We start from the raw sequence: 23,038 nt of genomic DNA on the forward strand, positions 1-23,038 counted from the left end.
CCAGCAAAGGTCAATTCAGGTACGTTTAGAGGGCTGTAGACTTACTATGGATCCAGGAAAATGCTCCTTAAATTTCAAAATACTTCCTCTGGTTTTCTGGGATGCTAAAATGCTCCGACTTTTATAATACCTTGCAGAAATTCTAAGTAATATACTTGTCTGCCGTGAGTGGTTGTACTGAGGAAGAAAAACCTGCCTGGAGAGCCCTCAGTATTCTGCCTCAAGGTCAATGTGAGGCTTTTTTCTGGACTCCTTGTTTATCTCACTTTTAGCACTCCTACCATTTTACCTGCTTCAAATATCCTCAGAAATAGTAACACTTAAGAGAGGCTGAAAAGATGTGTTTTGGGCTTTAAAAGAAAAGGAAATTGCCTGCCAGGCAATCACATGGTCCTTCTTCAGAATGTATCCTGCATGCCCTCGCACTTGCCAAGATCATTTAAATGTGGTAGCTGCTACAGTAGGAAACTTGCCACGCTTATAAATAAACAAAACAATTACACCACCCTGCTGAGCTTGCTGAGCATTCAGGAGCCTGGTCAAGAGCAAGTTTTGTGTCAACACTGGCAGCCAGCAGGATTTCTGAGAAAAATAGCAGCTTTATTCCCCTTTGAAAAACATTGACTAGTTTTGAACATTTTGTCACTGAAAACTTCAGTAGGAGCAATGACAGCAAATCTTGCTTTTCACTTGGAAACCACTGTGAAAACATCATCTCCTGAAATCTTTTGCTGAGATATCAGTTTAAGACACTGGAGTTGCTAGGCTGTTTTATTTTTTGGTCCATAGCAGGTTTGTTGACTTGTTTCTGTCACTGAAGATTTGTTCTGTTTTGTTTTGTTTTCTACACTTTAATTAGGTATGTTTACCCAGCCTGGTTATGTACTGAGGTCGTGGGGGAGCAGCCCCATGTTGCTGTGTGGTAACAGGAACCTGCTGTTAGGAAGCTACACAAAAGATCTTTCTTCAGTCCAATAAGACCCCAAGGAAACCACTGCTGTTTCACCTACACAATCAAAGTGACAGTCTGTCCTGTATTTCTGAATGTTTCTTGGGGTTAAAATCTGCAAAACACATCAAACCTGAACTATCAGTTTTATATTTGTGACACTTTGACTATAAAGTTGGGACCATTCATTGAATGTTTTACTTGGACTCCATCGAAAGTGTCATGCTGGCATTTGTAGAAATCAGCAAAGCTGAGGCCAGGACTCGAAGGCTACAAAGTCATTAATTCATGTTTTCATTGCATCTCAGATTTTTGTAATTCCTTTTACATGTGTATGGGTAGGTTTTCTTTCAAGGAGCTTAAATGTGTTTGATTGCCTCATCTTCACAGAGGACAGCAGCATGGCACCATTTTCTTGTGCATCCTTAAGGGGCTGACAACAGAAGTTTCAGGGTGAAGGCTCTAACTAATAATAGTAAAAGGTTGTCTTTCCTAGGGAGTACTGTCACATCAATGCAGGAGGCAAAGAAGCTAAAACATCTAATGTGGTGCAATCATTTGTAGGCAGAGGCTAAGCTTGACCATGGCTGGTGGGTGCAGTGAGAGGAGGAATATCTCTTCATCTAGCCAAGCCATGCCACTATAACGCTCTTATCATCTCCTGAGATCGCTTAGGTTCTAATCCAAACCCAGCTACCCAGCTTTGTAGCAGTAGTGGAAATGAGCATGTCAGTGCAGGGTTTCCAAATAGCTTTCTTCCTGGTACGCACTTTCTGTAAGCAGTGGAAATAGTATCAAATGTAGCTAAAAGGTAGCTAGCTGCTTGCCACACAGCTAGCCAGAGCCACAAAAGCGAAGTAATTCCCACAAGAACAGGTCATATATTTAAAAGACAAACCCAAAAAGAGTCACTAAAGGAGGGTGACTCACTTTGCCTTTACTGACCTGGTGTTGACTGATTTGCTACTGAAAGCACAGCAGCACATGTAGAGGGGTTTGCACCCACAGAGGACTCCTGACAAGGAAACCTGAGACATGCCTTTATGTGAAGAGCTGTATTCTGAGCTGAATTAAACAGAAGAGACAAAACAGATGTTTAAAGAAAAGATTTCAGTTGCTTGGATTTGTGACTCTGAAATATGTCCTAATTATCATGCGTGTAAGTAGGAAAATTGATGAAAGATGATTGAGATTTATGTCCCATTGTAAGAATGGTTTACAGGTACTTGCCATGGAGATTTAAACACAACTTAATTTTGTGGGTTGCTGAGCAACCCATCAAAATCATAAAACACTCTGAAATTTTATAAGGTCCTGACAGTACATTCAAAGAGAAAGTTAATTACCAAAAAGAGGAATGTTTGCCAAATAACATTAAAATTAATAAGCAGCATTTAAGGTGAATTAATAATCTTCTCACTTATAAATTTAAAAAGAAATTAATTCAAAAGTAAAACATTCCCTGTATTTGTAAAGCATTAATGCATATTCTCAGGACATTCCTCAGAACCCAAATCAGTAAAAGACTTAATATACACCTGCTTAACAATTTGTTTCTGTAGGGCCATGTTCATCTTTACATACTTATCTGATTTTCTTACATAACAGATAAAGAAACCACTTTTAATTACCATTTTGGAGATGAAGTTGAATGTTGGGTGAACAGTAGAAATTTAGAATGATTGGAGAGAAGACAAAAATCCATTGGATGAGATTTAACAGTTTAAGAAGAAATGTTTATTTTCCATGAGTTACTGTAATTCCAGTAGGAAAATACAAACAGTGTTGTGTAGAGCAAATTCATACTATGCAAAATAAATGCTAGCAGGCTTTTAAAAAATTGTGTAGAGGTGATAAAAATATACAGACTAAGAACAATAAAGTACTGTCAAGAAGATGTATCTCCAATATCTACCTTACTTATTCTAACTATCCTTATTCCCAGATTTGTAATTGATGCCATGTGACAAAATGCTGTGCCCATCTTCTAAAATCTCACCCCTTTGTTCACTCTGCTCTTACTCCTGTGGACTTCTTTGTCCATCAAAGTAATTTTGAATGTAAGCTGATTTTACTGTTTTTACTTATTCAGGCCTAATTAAAAGTAAAACAAGGAGTCACTGTGAGACCTGGCTGATTCTACTTTATGGGAGATATGGATAAGACTGTCTAAAAATTATTTAGAAATTATTTAGAAATAGATTGAGAAAATCTCTTTTCTCAGTGCTAAACTGGGCCTTCTTTCTTTAAAACATTTTCTTTCTCTCTGACTTAGCTTGCTTGTCTTTATTGCTGGAAAATGAACATCTTAGCAAAGTGAATTCAATATATCATTTGAAAAGCTGTTGTTGTGCTCATTTTGGCCCCGTTCCTCCCCCTCTCTCGGAATCAGTGAGTCTGTTGACATTCAGTGTGTCACCTGGAATTACACCTTTCTCATGAGCCAGCCTGTCCCAGCACACAGGAACCCTCACAGGTCACCCATGCAGCATGAATAATGCCCGAAGCAAAGCCCCTGAGAGTGAAACTTTGCCTCAGTTTTATACAGGGATCAGGCTGAAGTGCGCATTTGAGTAATAAAGAACATCTGTCTGGTGGCTTAAGCAGGGAACTGTACCAGAGAGAAAGTATATAATTAATTTAAAAGCAATCAGTCAAACCTCCCTTCTCTCTGAAGTGCCCATGTGGCGGCACTTCTGTATTTTACTCAGCCTCAATACTTGCTTCATGAGCATGGTAAAAGGGCCTCCTCCATGCAGAAATCCCTGGGGAGCCGGTATCTCCATGTATTTTCTTCTGAGTAAGTCCCTGACAGCTTGTGCTTGTTGGAGGCAGCGGGAGTACAGCGCTGAGAGGTGTTAACTTGCATGACCTATCAAATCTAAGCTTCGTCTGCGGACGAGCTGTTAATAAACACTGCCAGAGCCAGCAGCGCTCGCTGGCACGCAGGGCTTGGCTGCGTACGGGTGTCCGCCCGTGCTTCAGCACAGCCACTGTTTTGTCACAAGTTTAGCTGCTTCCAAACAAATGTGCCCCTACCATTCAGAATCTTCCCCCTAGGTTGTTGAGTTTAGAAAAAAAAAATTATTTTCCAACTGTAGGCGAATCCCTGAGATGTGAACTTCCCTAGGTGCTCACCCCACTGAGGACAGAATGAAAAAGAAGATCAGGGGCTCCAGACCAGCAGCTGGTATTAAATTTATGGTTCTGAGCAGTTCATTACAGTTGTATTATAACTTCTAGCTTATTTAAGCCTCCTTTATTCTGTCAAATACTACTGTTTCCCTGTAACTTGGATTTTTCTTGCTTTATTATCTGCTGGTTTTACAGCTTTACTGATGGCTGGCTTCATTGGTTGGCTTGAGTCTTTGCTAAATCTTTTTACTTTTTTAGTGTTTGTCTTTATTTGCATAGGATAATTTCAAACTCCTGAATAGATACATTTCAGTGCTGTACATGACAGTTACTCTGCCAGCCTGATACTTTTGATCCTATAAGTATCTTTAATTTATCCTGCAGAACTAGATAATGCCACTTTTTTGGATTATCATTTAAATCACTGTAATTCTGTACTTACTCTAAGATTGCCTTGAGATGATGTTGGATGCTGAGAATAATTTCAGTAACAACACAGGAACAAGTGCAAATGTCCCTGATGCATTCATTAAGGATTGCTTAAGAGGCACACTGTGCATATGAATCCTCATGGGCTAATTTAGAAATCCTCAGATGGATTCCTCAATTCCAATGAGATTTTGCACCAAACACAAGGCTTACATTGAAAATTGATTTTTTTTTCCTTTTTAGTAGTTGAGTCAGAGTCCAAACCTGTTGAAATAAATGTCCAAGAACTAGGAAATACTTCTTGAAAGAAAAATATCTCATTGAGTATGCAGCCTTCACAGGGTGTAGAGAATTTCAGCTACAACAAAGTCCAGTTACTATTCAGGGATGGTATTGCTTGAGAAGTAACAGCTTTCATCAAGAAATATTGTTCCTGCAATTAAGTGTTCCTGCCCTCCATGTGCTAGCTCACCAGGAAGCAATGTCAGGTAGCAGCACACTGAAGAGGGTAGAACCGGGTGATAGGTAATTACTATTGATTAGCTTGTAACTGACTCTGGAAATCAGAGGAGATACAGGGATGCTTGAGTACAGCTGGAAAATAATTTCTCATTCTCTGTAAGAAAACAGTTACATGATTTTTGGCAGTGTGTGGGTACAAGAGTGTCCCTCTGGTGTTCCTCCGGTGATGATTGAGTGCAGCTGCCCTTCAGCCTGACCATTGCTCCCTGCTTATCTCTACCAAAACCCAGCGGGGCTTGCAGAGCTGCTGAGTGCTCTGGGTAAAGCTCTCTGTGCAAGCATAACTCTTTTCACTTTCACCAGTTAACTTCCCCTCTGTTGCACAGACTACTGGTAGGGATCTAGACCCAGCATTTTTATTCTTTTTTTTTTTTTTTTTACCCTACTGTGCTTTTTAAGCAGCGCAAGTTCTTCTACCGGCTCACAAAGCCTCAGTTATTGATTAATTTTTTTGTGCTCTGCTCTCAGGATTGTCTGAATATAGCTGTTCCCAATCATAAGGAAGGCAGATCTGGAGAATCAAACTACATTTATTCAGGCTTCATGAGGAGAAGGCGGTACCTGTGGTAGATTGATTTTTATCCACACATACAAATAAGTCTCACGAGTAGTAGTTGCAGCAATTGGCAGAATTGTTGAGTTTGCCACTTTAGCAAGGGAGAGTCAGATGGGTTTTCCTCTGCTGTGGTGTTAATGTGATTAAAATCTCCAGATGACAGTGTCCATTGATCGGGGGCCCTGCAGAGATGTCACTGTTTGGGTATGCTTAATGAGGTCCCCGGGGAGGGAAAGAAAAAAGTTAGGTCTGGCTTTCCTTCTAGTTTTGTCAATAAAAAGGACAAAGAAATGCTTTGGGGAGCCAGGTGAGTTGTGCCTAAGAAATCTAACAACAAGAGGGAAGGGCTGAAGGGAGTGGCATCACACTGAGGGATTTATTGCCACTAAGAAAAAAAAGAGTGATGCAATATGGACAGTATTTGCCCTCACTTGGAAACCACAGAGCAAACCATCACTTTAACAGACCTCATTACCTCCCCCAGAATTTATCACATGGGATCCTTACACCACCCAGGCATGCGTGCATATGCTGATGGGTCTATAAAGCTGCACAAATGATATATTATTTCGTGGAGCCATATAAAATATTTGCACAATTTCTAAATTAGTCTGAGCTGGCCTGACTTCAGGTTTTGGTCCCAACTGAAAACTCAGATGATTCGCACTGAAAAGCTTTCTAGAAAGGCATCTGGATCAATGAAGTAGGCAGGTCTGAAAAGCAAGGCTTGGTTCAATGGTAGGGGTCTTTTTTAGAAATGGAAGAGGAATTCTCTCAAATTTGCTTTGGGATTTTGATAGGACTGAGCTCAAACCTCAAAGTATGTGTGAGTTTACCCAACAAGAAGTTTTCCACCAAAAAGACTGATAATAACTGCAAAGATCAGCACAAGTTGTGCTCACACACATGGTCCTGAGAGCCAGAGAACCTCATTATAAAACACTTCCAGTACTGCTAACCAGCAGGTTTTAGGATAAGCAAGCATCATAATGAAAAATCGAGTTATTCCTCATCTTCCTCTATTCCTACTTTTTTTTTAATGTTACTGAGGCTTGGACTTCACCCTGAATGAGTCTCTTTCACCTTGAAGTCTGGTAAAGGAGGACTGTGTGGGTGAACTGCAAGATTGGTTTGTTCTCCTTCCCAGTTAGAAAATGGTCAGGGGGAGAGGCTGAGGAGCAGCTAGGCAGGAAAACATCAGAGGGAAGGTTTTGCTGTTGGAGCTTGTTAAATTCTTAGTGCTCTCGTGCCCTTACATTTGTCTATGTTTTGGAGGGACCCGTTTCTGTTATTCAGAGCAGTGGATTACAGAGTTTGTAATAAACATAATGGTACCTAGTACAGCACTGGTACAGTTCCTGCTGCATTCTCAACTGTAGCCTGTGTATTACCGAGCTTTTGAGTCAGTCCTGGGATTTTCTGTCACTCTGTAAAGAAGCATATTTGAAACAAGATCCAGCAGAGATGCCAACCACTGTCTCAAATTCCTTTTCAGTGGCTTCCTAGAGCAGAGTAGCTGCTCAAGAGTACGGTGCCACATTTTGAACTGTCTAATGCCAAGGCTGGCTGGAGAGGCTCCTGCCTTTCCTGGCCTTTGTTTTGCCCACTATGAATGAGAGCAACGAAACCATGTCTTTGAGAAGTGGAGGAGAGACTATTTTAGCTGCATCATTCACCAGTCCAAGTAAATGGCATGGCCATGGAGCCAGCCAGAGCAGCACAGTGGGGTGGGCAGCAAGGCACTGGAGGCAGCACCTGCTTGTGGGACTGGTGGAGGGGTGGGATAGCTCCAGCAGGAAGGGGCTGGAGCTCACTGTGCAGTGCTTGGATACAGGAGCTTAGAGCAGAGAAGAGCCACAGAGAATGCCCATTGCTAGTAATCACATTCACCTCCCCAAAGAAAGCAAATATTTATAAATAGTGCACTCCCTCTCCTCTCTCAGCTGGAGGGGTAAAATTGCAAGTGAGAACAAAGGCATTAGTCATTACAGCTTTCAGGCAGTTTAGGAAGTTAAAGACATTTTCTAGCTTGAAACATTTGTGAAAATTGTGCTCTTAATTACAATGGTTTAGTCATCTTAGAGATACCTTGCAGACTTTCAGACATATGGGCTGAAGAGGATGAGTTCTGTCTTCTTTTTAAAGAATGAGATTTACATAAGTGCTCTTAAATGACTGTTACGTTAATTTTTGAAAAAGTGCTTTTAAAGGTGTTCAGTTACCATAAAAAAAAATGTGTATCAAAGAACCAAGGTGCTTATTCCTTAAGATTTTCTTTTTCCTGCCTGTTGTAAGAGAATAAATAATGGTCCCATATAATTTATCTACAGGCTAGGCCTTGGAGGACACAGGCATGAGGGAGTTGTTCCTGTGCTTTCAATTATCTCCTGCAACTGAATTGTAGTAACTGAGCACATGATTGTTTAAACAGTTAACAAGGGGTAAAATATGGTGGCAAAAACCTCCTTCTTTGTTTTTACAGTTTTACACTAAAATTGCTAGATGTAGAATGAGCACGTAAATAGTTAATATAGCTCATCAGCACCAGAGAAAACTCGGTAACAATTTTTCACATCTGTGCCCAAAATGACTTTTCTTAAAGGAAAATGTGAAAAAAATTCAGCCAGTGTGATTTTTTTTTCCCAGTGAAATGCAAGCAATATAGAGCAGAAAGGAGTTCAGTTTAGGGGCTCAGTAATGTTATGATAGTCCTAAATCCCAAACACAGAAAAAGAAACATTACGGTCCTCTGAAAGATTTACTTTGAAATAATCAGATTTTTTTCATTTTACAGTGAGAGTTTAGGGTTCTGTTTTTGTCCATAGTTGACTCACTGGTTGTGTTTTCAGGCTTTTCCTTCACAGACTTGGCTGGATAGAAGCCTTTTAAAAATGGATTTCTCACATACTCTGTTGCTGCTGAATAGGATTAAAACTCCATTTTTCTAGTTTTGAAGGCATAAGTAAGGGAGAACAGGAGTTTTTAATATTGGCATTGAATTTTCCACCTCACTTTTGTATCTGGTCATGTCGCAAGGAGTTAAGCACCCCATCATGGATTCTGATCCATACCTGATGTTATTCTGGAGTTCACTGATGCTAAACAACTGCAATAGTAAAAACAAGTGGAAAACTTGAGGGAGAAAATGCACTCCTACCATTAATGTCAGTTGCTGCAGTCTGGTCCTGTGCAAACTCAGGAGGTGTGACAGTGGGGACAAGGTAGAAACATGGATGCTGTTGACACTCACTTTGGAGGTTCACATTCTCTGTCATTTCTGTACAGCTTTGTCAGGCCAAATCTACCCTGGTGTTTGCCTAAGATATTTTCCTGAGAGAAAACAGAGGGAAAGCAAGAGTTTGACTGCATCCGTGGAAGGTACATCTGGTGTTCAGGCTAGGTCAGAAGGTTTTCAGCTGTTGGTGTTTCTAGGACAGCACATCTTTGTAAATTTGCACTGTATGTCTCTGCACATCACTCTGTATTTTTAGATCCTGAAAGTGTGCTGCCAAAATATCAAAGGTAGAAGCAATGAAGTGTTAAGAGGTCTACAAATAGCTTTTATGTCTATAAACTATTTATCTTGAAAGATATAGGTGTACCGTAGGTAGTTAAGATGAAGGACTTCGGACTTGAAGGTTTAAAGAGCAGCTTCAAAAAGTGAGAAGAAAATCTGCCGTAGGTCAAAGGACTCCGAAGAAAATTCCTCCCGCTGGAGTGTGTTTACTGTCATTTCAACTGTACTGTTTTCACTGATACAGAATGAGGTCAGACCTCTTTCTGCTTACATCAAACAGACCTCATGGGTAGGGCACTGAACCACAACTCACAGATTCACAGAATAACCTGAGCTGGGAGGGACCCACAAGGATCATCAAGTCTGACTCTTAAGTAAATGGCCCATAGGTGACTGAACCCACAACCTTGGACTCATGAAGTTGCACATCATTTCTTATCCCAACTCAGACACAGATTTTTGACACGACAATTAAATTTCACTCTGCCTCACCGCTCTGTATTTGAAATGGGTTTTATGCTTAACCACCTTACAAGGCTATCCACATGAGTAAAGGCCATGAAGTTCTGTGAGGAATTCATACATACAATGTTAAGGGCCTTGGAGATGCCAACACAGATAGAAGTCTGAAGGAAGTTACCTGAATAGCCCCCAGATTATGAACAGCTTTGTACCTAGCAGTTCTTCACACAGGAACATCTGACCTAAAGCACTTGCTGGCCTGAATATTACTTAGGTTGGGACAGCCCAGGCTGGAGGTGGTAGGTCTTGGCTGTTGGAAAGCAGAGAAAACCAAGATTTTGGAATGGCATAGGAAGGTCTGCTCTGTGGAGAGAATGGAGATGTTCTTTTCATCCAAAGTCGATTCAGTGAGGAGACAGAGCCTTATGGGGAGGTACCTGGATCAGTTATAGGAGGTAAAACAGAGAAGCGCTTTACAAATGTCTTAAAACAACAGCCTTTCTGCAGGAACAGGTCTCCCTCTGCATCACTAACCTTGGCATTGCTTGAAAGCACTTTGAACATGTTGAAAGACAATGAAACAATAGCCTAATTACATTAATTTTCTTTGCCATTTCTTATAAAATAACATTTGGGCTGAGTTCATCATCAGCTGTGATTTGAGGAAGTGTCTCTCTAGGATTTCAAGGCAACTCACTGTTAAGAAGTCCTGTCTTGTAAATGCTTATAAAACACCTCAAAACTATTACATTTACAGTTAAGAGTGACCAAATCCATGATCAGTACCATTCTTTTTCAAACATTTTTGGGAGTACCATATCGCTGTGTATCCTTCACTGACCAAGAGACTGATTAGTTTAATTTGGAAAGTTAAATGCTCTCCCACAAACCTAGCAAAATAATTTTAATAACTAGGAGCAAACTTACAAAGCTGGTTCTTCTAGTCAGTTACTAATGCAAATGAATATTTCATACACGTTGCCCTTGTGGCACATTGACCATTTAGGATGTTGGGTGCCAGATCCTTTTCCAGACTGCTTTTCTGTGAGTTTCGAGGACTCGTTATTTTGCAGTGACTTAACAAGAGATGTCATTAACTCCGTGAGATCAAAATAAGAGCCATTAACTCCATATAGGTCACTACATGAAACAACAGTCAAATGATAGCTTTCAGTCATTGGTCACATTTCATTTGTGCTTAATGATTGGGTTTTCATTGTACAGTACAAATGTCATGATTTTGCAATCAAACATAAGTCTAAAGAAACCATATAGTTTCTACATCAATTTAAATACAGGAAGATCCTGGACTTCTAATAATTCATGGAATTTATGTAAGTTAAATTTTATTGAATACCATCAAGACAAACTGAGACAGGAGTCACATCTGAGATAACATTTAGGTAGTCTGACAACCTTTTTGTGACACTATATATTAAGATTTTCATAGGTATTATTGATTCCTTCTCTCTTTTATAAGATTTGTTCCATCTGGAAAATCAAACTTTTCTTTCTTAATAGTGCACTATCACATATTGTACATTGCCCAGTGAAGTTGGTGCTGCTTTTCTCTTCCCCTGGCAGAGCTGTCCAGATGTGGAAGAATATGACCATCAGTGGAGAAAAAACACAAGACTTAAGAGGTGATTCATTTAAAAAAAAAAGTAGCAGAGGAACAGCTGGAATGAAATCTAATCAATCCACAAACACCCAAGAGCAGCTTGGGTATCAGAAATCAGATCAAAACAATTGCAAATTCTGGTGGGTTGTGGTGCTCCTTTGCATGCTCCTGCACACATCAGCCCCCCCTGAATGTGGGGCCCACAGAACCCATATTCTCTCTCAGTGATACCCTGTAAACATGTGCCCATGGACACAAAAGTTTAAGGAAACTTAATTAGCCAGGAAACATATTTCTCACTAGTCCTTTGCTTCAATACACTGCAAGATTGGTGTGTGACCAGGTTTTTCACCGTCCCCTCCCCATGGAGGAAGGACTGCTGTCTGTTGGACAGGCTCTTAAGGAGGCTACTCTCATGGTCCTTATTCATTTCCCAGCCTGGGAACAGTCTGGCACATCTGCCCACAAAAGCTTTTGGAGCAAAAGGCTTTGAATAAGCTCCCAGGCACCAGTAAAAGTCAGTAGGCTGTTGATCCATAATTCTGGTCAGAACAAACCAGACTGTAGTGTATCCTTTCCTCACTTGTCATTAGCCAGGTAAACATGTTAACCTGGACATTCCCTTTTGATATTGCTCAACTTTAAAAAGAAACTACCCTTTCTATAGCCACATACTTGGAGAACTGGAAAAAATGCTGTTTGTTTTTTTTTTTTTTTTTTTTACAGATGATGAAGACAGACTCCCATAAGCATTCTGATTTAACTGCTAAAACTCTGTTTGACTGTCCTCTCTTTTTGCCATTAAGGTTAGCAGTTTCACAGAGTACTCTGCTCCTACGGGACCTGAAACCACCACAAAATATAAAGACAGATTTTAGATTAGGACCAGGCCAATGGTTCATTAAATCTTCTCTCTTCCCCACTGGGCTGATAGTATAATCACCACAGCAATAGCAATGCAGCAATCACACTGTGATCTGACTACCTCACCTGTCTACACAGATAACAGTTTAGGTTTATCTTTCTGCAATACAGCTGTAAATACATATCTAGTATGCAGTTGCCACACAAATGCACATTCCCAGAACTCCTGCCCTGTTTGCTAGGTAGGACCGGTCATCTTGTCCTTCCTCCCTGGAACAGGCCATTTCCCAACACTGGTCTGACAACTTTACCTGTAGTCACCTAGGAAAAAATAATACAAACTTGGAAAAAATCCCTTTCCCCTGCTGGTTGGCAAGTGCCCCCTTCAATGCCTGCATCCTCTGGAGGCATTCATCCCCAGTGAATATTGAGTCAGCCAAAACTACCATTCTTTCTCACATGGCCAAAGCAGGGTCTTATGGCAGAGAGATAGAAATCTCCTACAAACAGCTTCATTTCCATCAACAAAATCTGTCCGTTTCTTAAGAAATCTGTCACCTATCTGTTGTGTTACCTTTGTGGTGCACATTTTTGATGGGTGGATACTCTGGAATCACAGAGGAAAGGAGTGATTGGAAAGAAGCTCGCCCTTATCAGGTGGAGAAGAAAAACTATAAGTACTTCAGAGAACTGCAAAACAAACCTACCACTCATGTTGAAAAATTGCTTTGTTACAAACTTATTTTTAGGAATGAGCTGAAAAGCACAGCAAGGGAATGACTGAATGATATGAGGTGTTCTTTGACATTTGCACCCACCTTGGTGCGTGGTGCTTGGTAATATCAGGAGTTCCTGGGTTTCTTTACTCTTTTGACAACTTGTCCTAATGGGGAGTTCAGCAGTGTTTGCTGAAGCTGCATTTCTTTTCAAGAAAATTAGTTCTGAGAGCTGGTTCTTACACATGTTTCCTCCCTCCATTTTCCCAGTATCAGTTCATAGTTTGCTTGTGTTCTGTTGCTTGGCTAAGCACAGGAATACTCTGCTGCCCCTTTTTACAGCTACTGCTGTCTCTAGGTGTGCTCTCAGGACTGCTGCTTGGAACTGACAGACTGAGAGGTACTTCCCCTCGTCCTGTGCTGACTCAGCATTAGCAGTGCAACTCCTTCCTCCTTCCTGAGGACTGTGGGATTTAAATCAGAAGGGCTGCTGCTGACCAGACCAGGAAGGTGAATATGGTTTGATTTGTCATGAAGGAAGGTGTAAGAAGCTCCACATTCTTCACCTGCTGCCCTTTAGACATTTCAGAATGCTCCCTCTCTAAATATTTAACATGCTAAAATAAATTTAAAAACAAACCAAAAAAAAGAGTCAACAAACAACTGAAGAACCTGCTTCTCCTCTTTTCTTGCTGTTACGGTACAAGTGCGCTGCCGTCAGTGTGGTCACCTCAGCTGCTTTCCCAGGACCACTGTCTGCTCAATGTGGCTTTCACAAAGGAGGATGTTGTGCTTTTTGCCATTGCCTTGTGCTTCCAGGGCACAGACTTATCTGCCAGAACTCCTGTGAGTCACCATGTAAGCAGGCCGGGGCAGAATTAATGTTTTTTCTCTTTTCCAGCTGGGCCTCAAGCTGGGAGCTGGAGCTGGACCTGTGAGAGCTCTGTCTGGGTGGCCGGCTGGCTCGCTGCTGGACTAGCCCAGCACACCCACAGCAGACTGTAGTCCAACACCTCAGAGACTGGTTAAACCATCTTGGTGCTGCATTTACAGACTGCATGGTTTGTTTGGTTAAGTTCTTTTAAAACCGGAGCAGAGACTTTCCTTTAGAACATGCTGCTATATTCCGTGCTGCGCTTCTAGATTTGTTCTTATTTGGAAGTCACATTCCCTGCTCAGTTCCGCAGTGCTGATCCTGGACTGGGGTGTCCAGAGGTGTCAGGAGCCAGGTGTCAGGGGATGGGTCTCCATAAAAAGCAGCCCTAGCAAAATTGGGCAGTGACCTCCACTGTGAGGAAGAGCTGAGCCTGCTACAATGCCAGACTGAAGGCTTGAGGTACCTGCTTCTCACCTGGGCTTTTGACAAACAAATACTTCACTCCCTACTGGCAGGTAGGATGGAGACAGCACAAAGTAGCAATAGCCTTCAGACAATAACACCTGCGTTGTCTTCCCATGAGCCAGCTCTCCAGCCCTTAATTCTGTGCCTAACCCCTGCATGGGATGTGTTTTGAGGTCCTCTGAGTACTGGATTTCTGTGGCCAGATTTTGGTAGTAAGAAGTCTATTCTTCATCCCCCTCCTCCCCTTGCCACTGAGGAAAAAGACGTAGAGAATTCAGGAGTAAAGTTTAACCCAGGAAGAAGAGAAGATGGGGGTGTTTTTAAGATTCAGCTTTTATTTCTCGTTATTCTACCCTAATTTGATTGGTAATAAAGTAATTTCCCCAGGTTGACTCTGTTTTGCCCTTGATGGTAGCTGGTGAATGATCTTTCTGTGCCTTTATCCCAGCCCAGGAGCCTTTTGATATATTTTCTCTCCCCTGTCCAGTTGTGGAGGGGACTGATAGAGCAGCTTTAGTGGGCATCTGACATGCAGCAGGGTCAACCCACCAACCCCTGCTTGAAAACAAGTTTGAGAGAGAAAAATATTAGTTTGTATTTTCATCATACTGTGGACAGTATGATGAAATTGGGCATTTTTTAACTTACCAGAGATGTCACTGCCTGAAGGGAGGAGAATGTAGGACATTTTGAGCCTGAATAGATAAGAAAGCTACATTAGATGGTGCAGTTTGTTTCTGATCAGTCTCTCTAGTTGTAAAAGTCTGTAATTGTACAGTAACTCACTTCTACCTTATTTTGAAAATCCCTGCAGATGATTCCCACCAGACAGACTGCTTTGGTAAGCAGTTCATTTCAATACCTCACAAAAGCTACAGCAGAGAGCAGGGCAAGGACAGAATGAAGCAGAAGTGATTTACTGAGTAAGCAATGTCATCACTCTGCTGCATATCATGTCTTTGCAAGATAGAAATTTGTTGGTTGATTTTACCTTACAGAACAAACAAGATTAAGTGGCAGAGGCACAAAAAGCACTCTTAGTTCTATGGCTCCAAGACACATTTGCAGGCATGCATTGGATGTTTTTCAGTCTTGGGTGGTGCATACTTGTTGGCAAGTTAGTGTTTTGGCATGCAGCACTTCTCATAAGCAGCTCACTGTTCATGGTGTCTGTTTAGGTAATTAAATCAGTTACTTGGAGTTTGCTATCCTTTTGCATAAAGCCTTCCATGGTGAATTATGTGAAAATGTAATTCGGTTTCTGCCAATAAAAAAAACAACAGTTTAGTCTGACTCTCACAATGTAGAGCTGTAACTGGGGTCACTTCAAGAGTCATGGAACTAGGGGAAGCCACCATCCTGTGGAATTGTAGAAAAGTGTGTGCGTGTGAATTGGTGTGTGTGTGTGCTCCAAAGACAGCTCTGTAGTAGTTGCTAAATGGAAAGACAGGCAGAATTAGATCAATATGATGTCAAAGACAGCAAAGGGACACTGTAATCCCCAGCAGGCACAGACATTGTGGCTCTATTATCAGTCTAGGTTAGATCCCTGGGTGTCCATACCCCATCACAGTTAGATCATTGTTTTCCTGTTGCTCGAACAAGTGTCCTTCTCGTTTGCGTTTGTGTTCATGGCACAGCATTCTCTTTGGTTTTAAAACTTAAGTAGCAAACGATTTTTAGAAAAGCAATACAGCTTCTTTATAGAGAAAGACATATTGCTTGCAACTACTTGATTTCATTAGTTAAAATTTCCTTTCCTTCCCCCATTTTAATGTCAGTACTGAGAGACTTGCTAATGGGAGAGCCAGTGTTCCTTAGGTATTCTGCCTGATTTTCCTCCACCCAGTTTTGCAACCACCCAAAACATAGGAGCAGGCAGCAGCATGCCCTGGCTAGCCTGAGGAGTTCATTGCCTCAGGAAGTGATCAGATCACATCTCTTTCAGGATCTCCTGTCTTCTTGGGAATGAGAAATGCAGCTCCTGTGAAAAAAAAAAATAATAAGGGGGCATGTTTTAAACACCAAAGAGGAAACACAGAATGAGTTGCACCTCATTTCAAAACTCCTCCTGCAGGTTTTGGCACTCTCTGATGAGTTAAAATGACCGATGCCTGAAAGACGTGAGAAAAGTGTGCTGAGAGAGAGTTTCTGGGAGGAGACAACCCTGCATGGAGAGGATGTACTATGAGCTGATGCTGAGAGCACTGCACTGTCTCCTCTGCATGCAGGAGTGGGTGAACATGAAAGGCTGCAGTGGCTCTCTTCCCTAAGCCTGGGAATATGTGCATTGCTTTGGGTAATGCTAATGGGAAACACAGACTCAGCTAAACTTCTCCAGCACACCTGAAAACCACAGGAGGTGTTTTTTTACTTGCACATAGCACAAGAGGACTCATCTGGCAGGAGAGCCAATGAGCAAATACCACTGTGCAAGTAGCAGATAATAATAGTAGCTTCGTAAGTGCTCACAGTCGTCTGAATTTCCTGATGGCGCAGTGAAACCTCAGGCATCAGAAGGTAATGGTGCAGGAGCCAGGATGCAGCACTTCTCCATGGGTATGACCTGGCTGTAGAGCCCCATCTGATGCCACTGACAGCTCAAAGAGCAGCAGGCACTGTGGAAATCCACTGGGCTGCAGATTCCATGCAGTGGACAGGGGAGAGCAAGCTGCATTGTCCCTTAGCAGCAGGCAGATTTGACTGGGTGTATCAATGCTGCAGATTTGGAAATCTAAATACTCTTTGCATATTATATATAAGCTATGTAGCTGTTTTCCTGTGGAGTAGACTTACTAGAACCATCTAATCTGACCAAGTACTGTAAAAACTGCCATCAAACTCAGCTTTTTGGGCTGCCTTGATGATTTTAAAATATGTTTTTTATGGAATATTGACCTCACAAGACAAGGACAAATAACAGAGTATCTATAACTTCAGAGGAACTGTTCCTCCTTTCACACACTTTGCATAAATGGTAGCTTGCATTGCCCACATGTGTTTATACACCAGTTTTAGGTGGCTTGTTTTGCCTGTTGCCATGAAATAATCATGAAAGACAATGAGGCAGAGTGGGAGCCAGGCTAGGTCAAGGTCACAAGGAAGTTAGAGAGGAGATAAGATGGAGCTGGGTAGAGGGATGAGGACCTATGATGTAGACATAAAGTAAGATATACTCAACCCCAAAATAGATTGTGACTGTCTTTGCTCGATTTCACTTTGAAAGCTGCTTCCTTCATCCAGTATTCATCACAAGTTGTGCAGGGCCAGCAAACTACAGTGGCAGACCATGGGAAGGCATGTTCTTGCTATAAAACAGTGAGACAAAACTCCTTCTGCAGAGCTCTTTGCTGGTGAGACAGAAGCCATTGTTCTTGATATGAGCTGGATGTCAACCTATCCCCTCTGTAATTGCACTAATTAATACTGTTACAAATCTCTTGAAGTTTCTCATTTACAGAACACTGTTACCTTGCATCTCACTTTGATGAGGTGAAGGTGAATCTGCTGTTTACAGCTTGATACAACTATCTGTTTCCTCTGTTAGCAATGACCTGCTAAGGGATGAAGTCAAGCATGTGCATCAAAACACTGGCTCTGACTGAGATGCCTCATGAAAATCTGTGTGCCCTACCTGGGTATGGCTGTGCTCAAAGCTCCTGTGGATGTAACAAATATATGGAAAGATGAGAGAAAACTCTGAGAAAACCAGAAGAATGAATTGGTCCTGATTATGTTGCTAATACAGCATTTTATCAACTCATTTCTTGTTCAAAAGTTTCCCTCCCATCAGCATTAAAACTCTGCATGTTGTTTTGAGCTGAAATGGATGTTTCCCTGCTTCTGAAAACTGAAGGATCATTCCTGTGGTAGTGAAATGAAAAACACTGATGTTACCATTACAGACTTTCACCAGGGGATGTGGCTGCAGTCCAGCTTACAGGTCTGACTTCAGAGTAGCTACCTAGAAGCCAGCAGAGTTTCTCCAGCTCAAGCTGTCTCACACTTATTATTTCAGCACAGTTTTCCTCATAATGATTTGAAGTGATGCCATGTAGATTTCAAATGTCCACTGACCTTTCCTAATTTTCTCTTTTTGTTTTAAAGTATATTCGGTGCTGTTCGAACTGGTGCTTATATGCTGTACATTTTGATGACCAAAGGCCTGAAACAGTCAGTGTGTGACCAGAGTTTTTACATTGGACCTGTCAGCAAATTCTGGGCATATGCATTTGTGCTAAGCAAAGCACCCGAACTAGGTGAGTACCCTGTCTCTCTTTCTCTCATATGCCTTTGTGTATTTTTAGAGAAGAAATGTCCATGCAGGAAGCACAAGAAGGGTCTCATCACTGTCAAAATCCCATTTAAGTCTCAGAAAAACTGAGTAAGCATGACCAACCCCAAACTACATGTTTTAGTCTCTAGAGGTCAATTCCAGCTTGGCTGAAGTTAGATCAATGTGCAGCTGAATAAGACCTTTTCCAGCCCAGGAATAAACTGCAGTGATTATACACAGCAGGGCAGACAAGAAGCAAAAGCAATCTGGCCCGTAGCTCTTCCTGAACTACTTGTAGGCAAATAGGAGTGGCATAATCAGCAGTCACACACCCCGTGGCTACAGAAGTGGAGGGTGGGCTGTAGCAGCTGTGTCAGCAAGAAGCTTGAGTCAGGCTCTGCCTCCATTCTGCAGCTTTCATTCTTCAATACACATCTAAGTGTACAATTATGAACAGTAAAGTGCTTCCTTCCAGACTGTGAAAGCTGTGGCTGTATGCTTCCTCCAAGTAGAAACTAATTTCCCATAATATCCCTTGCTTTTCCAGTCCTTATTTTTATAAACTGATACCTCTCTAGCAGTTTCTTTATAAGGATACTTAACAATATACATGTGAAAGCCAACTTGAAAGCCAGTCTTCATGTGTTCTTATCCATGGCTGATTAGTGTAAGAAAGGATTGTTTTAATGGAAAGGAGCAGCCCTCCAGCTTTCGTTTCGGAGGATGCCCTTATTAAACCCCAAAGAACTGCAGCCCTCACTGTGTTCAGGTGTACAGCAAAAGCGAGACTTTACCTTTCACACAGGTAATTTGATTCAGCAAATTAGAGGACAGCAATTCATCAGCATTAAAACTAGGATGAGACAGCTGAATGACACCAGTTGCTTTGCTGTGTCAGAATCCCTTGGTTTCCTGTTGCTTAAATTGCCACAAACCCACAGAAATTTAGTTGTTAAAAATGGGGAACATCAGCTAGAGCTGCCCAGCAACAATAAGTTGAACATATGATTACTTATTAAAATATGAGTCAACGTCTTGCAGTTAATGAAGTGAACAGCATTGTTACAGTTTATTATAGACCTTGTGAAGACAGTGCAGTTTTGCTTCCATCCATGACTAATATTCATGAGTTAGATTTCCTGGGACACTTACACATCAAACTATGTTCCTAGGTTCAAATCTCAGGGATCCTTTTGGAAACACTGTGTGTATAACAGTGGAAATCAAGGAGCATACATATACATCCATATATCTAATTGAGACGCTCATTGCAATCATGAGAAGCAGACAGAAGAAAAAAAGCAAGAAAGAGGAATAGTATTTATTTTTCTACAATAGTAAGATGGATTTGTAGAAAAGTGACATGTATTTCAATATAACCCAAATTTCTTTCTGGAAGCATCCAGAAATCATCTTTCAGTATGGTGGGTTGCTTATGCAACAGCTTTTTTGTGTATTACTTCAAAAGGCTCTTCTGCTTTTTATTAGGTTGAGTTTGCACATAGACATTTGAATCAGAGGACACTGTGCTGCTTCCTCTAGGTTTTCTGGTCTCTGTCAAGCTGCATTTCTCTTCCAGTCACGGTATAGAATGGGCAGTCTCACAGTGAGGGACGTTGCACATACATCCACCCACCTCACCCTAGACTTTTGTGGATAATGTTAGCAACAAAGGGCTACCAAGTAAACCTATGGAGTTTTCAGATGGAGTTATCCATACAGGAAAATGTAGATGCATTGGTTTGCTAAAGATTGCATAGGGATTAGGAGCCAAATGGGCTCTCAGATCTAGAGCTGAGGTGGATTTCATGCTCTAAAGTAGTGTATACTCCAGCAACGGCAAAGGGAAGAGAGCACTGCGTTAATTGTGGACTTGTTTGATATGTTTCTCATTTCCTCCCCTCTTCTTTTGTTTTGTGTTTTGTTTTTATTACAGGTGATACAATATTCATTATTCTTAGGAAGCAGAAGCTCATCTTCTTACACTGGTACCACCACATTACTGTGTTACTTTACTCTTGGTACTCCTACAAGGACATGGTGGCTGGCGGGGGCTGGTTCATGACCATGAACTACGGAGTACACGCCGTCATGTACTCGTACTATGCCTTGCGGGCTGCTGGCTTCAGGGTCTCACGCAAGTTTGCCATGTTCATCACCCTGTCGCAGATCACTCAGATGTTGGTCGGTTGCGTGATCAATTACCTGGTCTTCTCCTGGATGCAGCAGGGCCAGTGCCATTCCCACGTGCAGAACATCATCTGGTCCTCTCTCATGTACCTCAGCTACTTTGTGCTCTTCTGCCATTTTTTCTTTGAGGCCTATATCGGCAAAACCAGAAAAGAAAGAAAGGTTGACTAGTGGTAGAAACAAGAAAGCCATAGCTCAGGGTCATCAAGAAAAACAAAATTATAAGACAAGAAAAGGCACAAGGAAACACATATATGTATGGTGCAGCTAAAACTTGGCAGCTTAGGGAACGTTAGCATGGTTTAACCCAGTAAGTTTATGATCCTATCATGGTGAGGACTCACTGAATTCTACTCTATCTCAAAGGACTGCTGATGAAAAACAACTTCCTTCTTGTACCTCTCTGCTCTAGAAAAGGAGGAGAAAAGAAGAGAAAAATCAAGAAAAGAGGAAAGAAAAAAGAGAAGAAAAGAGAAATGGAATGATGTTAAGGGGGGAGAAAAAAGTACATTAAATAAGCATTGTGTTTCTCCAAGGTGGAGGAGAGACTTTTATTTTAAAAAAGAAAAAAACATGTTTCTAAATCCTTTCTAATATTTTCTCTGCATTAAAGAAAACAAAAAAAAAAAAAAGCAGAGATGACAAAACAATAATCTGTCTATAATAACAACAAGATTGCAGAATTAAAAACTTTTTCATAGAAGGTTGATACCTTTAGCCAAAATGAAGCCCAAAAATGTGTTTCCTGCATGGAAGCTGGCTGAACTCCACACTGTGGTTATGTATGGAAAAGAGAAGAGATTGATTTCTCTGCTATGTGCTCTGCCAGGAGAGCAGATCTGGGACACAGATTGACCTCCCTCAGAAGGTGGAAAGGAGCAGTACTTTTACAAGAGTTTAATGTGAAAAGATGCACTGTTGCAATACATATCTCAGAGAGTGCATTTTCCAAGTGCATTTTTCAGTTAAAGGCAAGGAATTTCTGCAGCAGGATAAGTCATAGAGGGTTAAATCAATCAATATTTGCTAAATTACATGGGGCTAATAGCGGAGGGATGTTCAGGAAGGAGGGGGAGACAACTCCCCTCACAAGATTTTTAGGAATTATCCATTACTGTTAATTTAGCCCGCAGCAACACTGAAATGAAATGGGGGAAATCGGGAGAAATCACAGTTAGCGAGAAGAGAGTGATTTATCTGCCCACTGTTTTCAGAACAGAGCCCTGTGGTACAATCTGGATTCTGTGTTTTTGCAGACACAAGGATGCCTGCCTGAGCTGGGAGAGGTGGCAGGACTGTGCGACATTGGGTATCACTGTGCTTCTGCATCTGCCTCCTGGGCAGTGCAATGATGTTCAAAGTGCCCTCCTCTGGTCATGTGGAGATACTACTACAAAACATACTTTGAATAGGTTTTTCTTGAGATTTGTGTAGAAGAAAATAGTCCAAATGAAGTAATTTTGCTGCAACAGCTTGACTCTAAAGTCCAGAGAGAGAGAGTTATCTTTCATTAAATAAATATATCTCTGCAGAATCTGTACTGTAACATCAGATTGACTGCTTAAGAAGACACTCTTTCTTCTCTGAAGTCAGCTACAGATATATGGAGAAGTGTATTTCACTCTGAACCTTAGAGAGTTAGTTGAGAACAGCCATATTCTTTCAAAGACAAGTAGATTGCATTATCTGTGATATTCCAGTCCTTACAAAGCCAAATAAAATGTGTAAAAGTTCCTAGTATTTCAAAGATGCAAGTATGTAAACTTGATGTTAAATGTGTTAATGTAGTATTCTAAATTGTAACAGCTAGGTAGTTTAACTAAACAATTAGAAGAACTAGATCAACAAAATAGGGACTGCTGTTCTGCATAGAATATACACACACCTATAACTACACCCATATACACATTCTGTGAATTGTCAACAAGAAAAAAACAGCCCAGTGGCAGAGAATCACATTTCCTGGCTAATGCAAAAGATTGTCATTATCTTTCTTGCTTTAATTTGAGATTGTACAGTACAAGGGGTTTTTTTAATTATGATTTTTAGCTTTAATTGTGCTGTCATTCATGAAACAGAGCTGCTTTAGTATCCTGTTAAGAGATGACAAGGGCTTTCGGTGTCTCATTATATACAAAAGAAAAACAAATAAAGTTACATTCCATATTATGTGAATGGTCTTACAAATCAAAGGCCTTTTCAGGCTCAAATCGTAATTATAACAAGCAGAAAATGAGTTTACATTTGTGTTATTTAAGTTATTGATGTGCTGACATTATTTTATGGTACAAAACATAGCAAAATGTGATATGCAGTAATGAAGCTATGATATTCATTAATAGGACTACTGTATACGTGGAAATATTAGACAAAACCAATTAAATGTGTAAACCATTTTGTTATACAGCTTGGGAGTAGATAATTATAATGCTGAATAAGCCTTTTTCCTCATGTTTAAT

General features: G+C 41.0%; 1 protein-coding gene across 2 annotated transcripts in view; it reads left to right on the plus strand.

Annotated features, from left to right (window-relative positions):
- ELOVL6 (ELOVL fatty acid elongase 6) overlaps nt 1–22,748 on the plus strand; it is a 74,888-nt gene extending 52,140 nt beyond the window's left edge. For both annotated transcript variants that reach the window (XM_005517519.3, XM_088056654.1), the window contains exons 3-4: nt 18,221–18,372; nt 20,326–22,748. In XM_005517519.3, the coding sequence (XP_005517576.1) occupies nt 18,221–18,372; nt 20,326–20,750 (577 nt within the window). In that variant the 3' untranslated portion in view covers nt 20,751–22,748. The remainder of the gene's footprint in view (nt 1–18,220; nt 18,373–20,325) is intronic.
- The last annotated feature ends 290 nt before the right edge of the window (nt 22,749–23,038 follow it).

Source organism: Pseudopodoces humilis, chromosome 6 (assembly GCF_049639895.1).
Source record: "Pseudopodoces humilis isolate 2021_Gansu_Grassland_sample_001 chromosome 6, ASM4963989v1, whole genome shotgun sequence".
NCBI classification, from domain to species: Eukaryota; Metazoa; Chordata; class Aves; order Passeriformes; family Paridae; genus Pseudopodoces; species Pseudopodoces humilis.